The 4,106-nt window shown below is 34.8% G+C and overlaps 1 protein-coding gene across 2 annotated transcripts in view; it reads left to right on the plus strand.

Moving 5' to 3' along the window:
- LOC108968734 (importin subunit alpha-3) overlaps positions 1-3,380 on the plus strand; it is a 6,064-nt gene extending 2,684 nt beyond the window's left edge. For both annotated transcript variants that reach the window (XM_018932938.1, XM_018932946.1), the window contains exons 3-6: positions 785-1,165; positions 1,296-2,126; positions 2,194-2,370; positions 2,437-3,380. In XM_018932938.1, coding sequence (XP_018788483.1) covers positions 785-1,165; positions 1,296-2,126; positions 2,194-2,370; positions 2,437-2,541 — 1,494 coding nt within the window. In that variant the 3' untranslated portion in view covers positions 2,542-3,380. The remainder of the gene's footprint in view (positions 1-784; positions 1,166-1,295; positions 2,127-2,193; positions 2,371-2,436) is intronic.
- The last annotated feature ends 726 nt before the right edge of the window (positions 3,381-4,106 follow it).

Raw genomic sequence — 4,106 nt, forward strand, 5'->3', positions numbered from 1 at the left:
TTTTTTTAGTGTTTCAGTAATATGAAAGTGAATAATTTTTAAAATAAAACGCATGTCTTTTTAGACCCCTAACTGATAAACTTAAGGAATAAATAAATGTTGTTTTATTTGATGACCAAGTGTGCTATTTATGTGTCCATGGCTGTATGTAGTCAACTTGCGATCTGTCATTACTTCATACAAGTGCGAAGGTGTATAAAGTACACGCTACGCTCTTCAATATTTTTCTCCCAATATACGAATATTCATATGACTGTGCTGTTATTCGCTCACTTGTGTATATCACGTGTATAAAATACATACTTATATGTATTGGGTTTTCTCCCATATTATTTGTTCTGCTATTTTCTATTTATTATTGTTTCCTTACTTATGACGCATTTGTTGCTAGATTAATTTTGTCAATTACTTTTGTAATTTTATTATTTCTTGAAATAAACGCACTATTTACATACGCCTAGCTCCTATGACCACCTTTTAAAGTGCTATTCTCTTCAGAAAATATTGAACTCAATCAAAGAGATAGAGAACAAATTTTTATTAAAGCTTTGATTTTCTTCATAATAACATTAAACTATATTTACTTGGTCTAATATCAATTAAGATCCAATTAGTTTGTTGTATAAATAAATGTTTTTTGTTTTACTTAATGATAAAAAAGATCAGGTGATTTGTAATTTTTGGACTGAAACGTTTTAAATGCACTACTAATTTTTAATTTTTTTTACCTAGAAAATAACTAGTTCTAAAGTTAATTACTATGTATCTTTTGATATATTAATAGGAAATGCGGCGTCGCCGAAATGAAGTTACAGTGGAGCTACGCAAAAATAAACGCGAAGAGACGATCCTGAAACGTCGCAATGTCCCCAATATGGATTCGAATACAGATGAGGATGATCAGCTACCAAATACAATCAATCTGAAGAAATTGGCCGAGGCTGCTGCTGATTCTTCAAAACCTGAGCAACAGTTGGCCGCAGTACAGGCTGCACGTAAACTTCTCTCCTCGGATAAGAATCCGCCAATCAACGACCTCATCAAGAGTGACATTCTGCCGATTTTGGTAGATTGTCTAAAACAACACGATCACACAATGTTACAGTTCGAAGCCGCCTGGGCATTGACCAATATTGCTTCTGGTACATCAGATCAGACTAATCAGGTAAGGTGTATTTAATAATTTGAAAAGTTTGCTATTGCACACTTAAAATATTCATTCACAATATTCACAAATGCATTGTGTATGATTAACAATGTCTTTCAATAATATATATATATATAAATTCTTCAAGGTTGTCGCTGCTGGTGCAGTGCCGCTCTTCCTGGAGTTACTCTCGTCGCCCGCTCCCAATGTTTGTGAACAGGCTGTTTGGGCTTTGGGTAATATTATTGGTGATGGACCGGAATTGCGAGACTTTGTCATTAAGCATGGCGTTGTTCAGCCCTTGCTGTCGTTTATTAAGCCAGACATACCAATTTCATTTTTGCGTAACGTCACATGGGTGATTGTGAATTTATGCCGCAATAAAGATCCACCACCACCAGCCGCCACCATAAACGACATCCTGCCCGCACTCAATGTGCTGATCCATCACACGGATACCAACATATTGGTAGATACCGTTTGGGCTATCAGCTATTTGACCGACGGTGGTAATGAACAAATCCAAATGGTGATTGAAAGCGGTGTCGTACCCAAGTTGATACCATTGTTGGGACATGCGGAAGTTAAGGTGCAAACGGCGGCCCTTCGCGCGGTCGGCAACATTGTAACCGGATCGGATGAACAAACACAAGTGGTGCTCAACTACGACGCGTTGTCGTACTTCCCAGCTTTGTTGTCCCATCAAAAAGAGAAAATCCGCAAGGAGGCTGTATGGTTCCTTTCCAATATTACGGCCGGTAATCAATCACAAGTGCAAGCGGTCATCAATGTCGGTCTATTGCCTAAAATTATTGAAAATTTGAGTAAAGGTGAATTCCAGACACAGAAGGAGGCTGCCTGGGCAATTAGTAATTTAACTATTAGCGGTAATCGCGATCAGGTGTTCACATTAATAAAGGAAGGTGTCATACCGCCCTTCTGCGATTTGCTCACCTGCATGGACACACAAGTTCTTAACGTAAGTTCACATTTGAACTAAGCAATAACACATGTATAAATTAAAAAATGCTATTAAATTTTTATAGGTTGTGCTTGATGGTCTGAATAATATGCTCAAAATGGCCGAAAATCACGTACAAGAAGTTGCCAATTTAATTGAAGAATGTGATGGTTTAGAGAAAATCGAAAAACTACAAAATCATGAAAATGTCGAGATTTACAAATTGGCATACGAAATTATTGAACAATACTTCTCCGACGAGGTAAGATCTTTTTGCTTACTAAGCGCGACAAATATAATAATTGTGTTTTTATTTGTTAATTAACAGACGGTACAGAGCAGCCTCGCACCCACCAACGATGGCACAGAATTCCAATTTGATCCAAACGCCGATAGCAAATTACCAATGACTCCTTTCGGCTTTCCAAATTAGCACGGCTGCTGTGGATATAACATTAGTTTATCAGTAAAGCTACTACCACCAACACGACCGCGACTAGCACCTAAACAACTACCACCACCAATTACAAATAAAACAACAACACGACATACTGTTAAGCCATTATTCGCCAGCATATTGACGTATCAAATATTGAAAACGACAACACTGGTAGCGAAGGCCAAGTGTTGAACTGACTGACTGACAGCAAAGTTAAATTTGCAAAACAAAAATACATGAAGAAAAAACGAAGGAAATGAAACAAAAAAAAAATTAAAAAATTAAAAATAATAATTAAAATACACAGACAACAACACAGGATTATAAGTAGAGAAGAAAATCAACAGTACCAGCAGCAAATGAAATATTAAGGAATATGAAACACTAGAATTGACATCGGCAAAACATCAATAGAATTGTATTGGATATGTTGTTGCTAGCTGACATCACATTCACAAAACGAGCATTTTCATAGATATCGAAGTGAAACGCAGGGGAGCAGCAACGTGACAACGTAACGTTTACAACATTTAGCGGCAGAGATTAGTGAAAATTTGCGACAAACAACAACAACAATAACACGTACGAAATGAAATATTAGCAGAAGCAACAGCAATCATTAAATAGTTCGCAAGTCCAAGTTGATTATAATTATAATTAATATTATATGAAACAAAATTATATACATACATATATATGCATATATATACATGGAATTTTTTGAGTTTAAGGATTATAGAGAAAAACGAAATGAAACATAGCAACAAACAAAACGTCTACTGTCCCATCAACAACTTCGGCATTCAAAAGTATTCCAATCAAATATAGAAACAGCATTGCATTGTCATAATTATTAAATTCAAGAACGCAAAAATGATAAATGTTGATTGTAAACAGACATTGAAGGGTCATCGAAGGGTTCTTATGCAGATTGAATGCGGACGTGATGGAGTTGATGTGCACTGTCGTAAGAAGTTTTTAGGTTTTTCGATTTATTTTTATAGTTTTAGATTTTTTGTGTATTTTAATTACTTTATGAAAATTGCTTATTAAAATTTATTTAACTCATAACGCGTAACATGACTTATTTTTATTATATATTAATTTTAAACGACTCGCATAACAACTAAGTACGGGCTTTTGTTGTATCGTCTTTGAAAAGGATTTATTGGTACAGTGCTCCTTTTTAATGACGAAACACTTTTTGAAATTTGAACGTATAAATAAAATAAATATATAACAGCCTTTCAAATTTTGTAAATGACTTTTCAGATCCGCTGCAAGTATATTCGTTTTGCAAGTAGAATTTAGATCGGAACCTAAAACCGGCCAAAGCAAAAATTATAAAATTTGTTTAATGTTTAAAACGAATTTAAATACAATTTTTTCAAAAGAAAAACTACGCGCAAACTTTGAGACGATTTATAGAACGGTTTTCATTTCATAATCTTTCCGCCCTAGTTTTTTTAAAAAGAAACCATGCAAATACTGGTCAGTGCGTCCAAACGTGGCAGCAAATGCCTTTTTACTATTATTATTTTTGATTTTTATTTTTGATT

The sequence above is a fragment of the Bactrocera latifrons genome, unplaced genomic scaffold, assembly GCF_001853355.1.
Source record: "Bactrocera latifrons isolate USDA-ARS-PBARC rearing strain unplaced genomic scaffold, ASM185335v1 scaffold_103, whole genome shotgun sequence".
Taxonomy (NCBI): Eukaryota; Metazoa; Arthropoda; class Insecta; order Diptera; family Tephritidae; genus Bactrocera; species Bactrocera latifrons.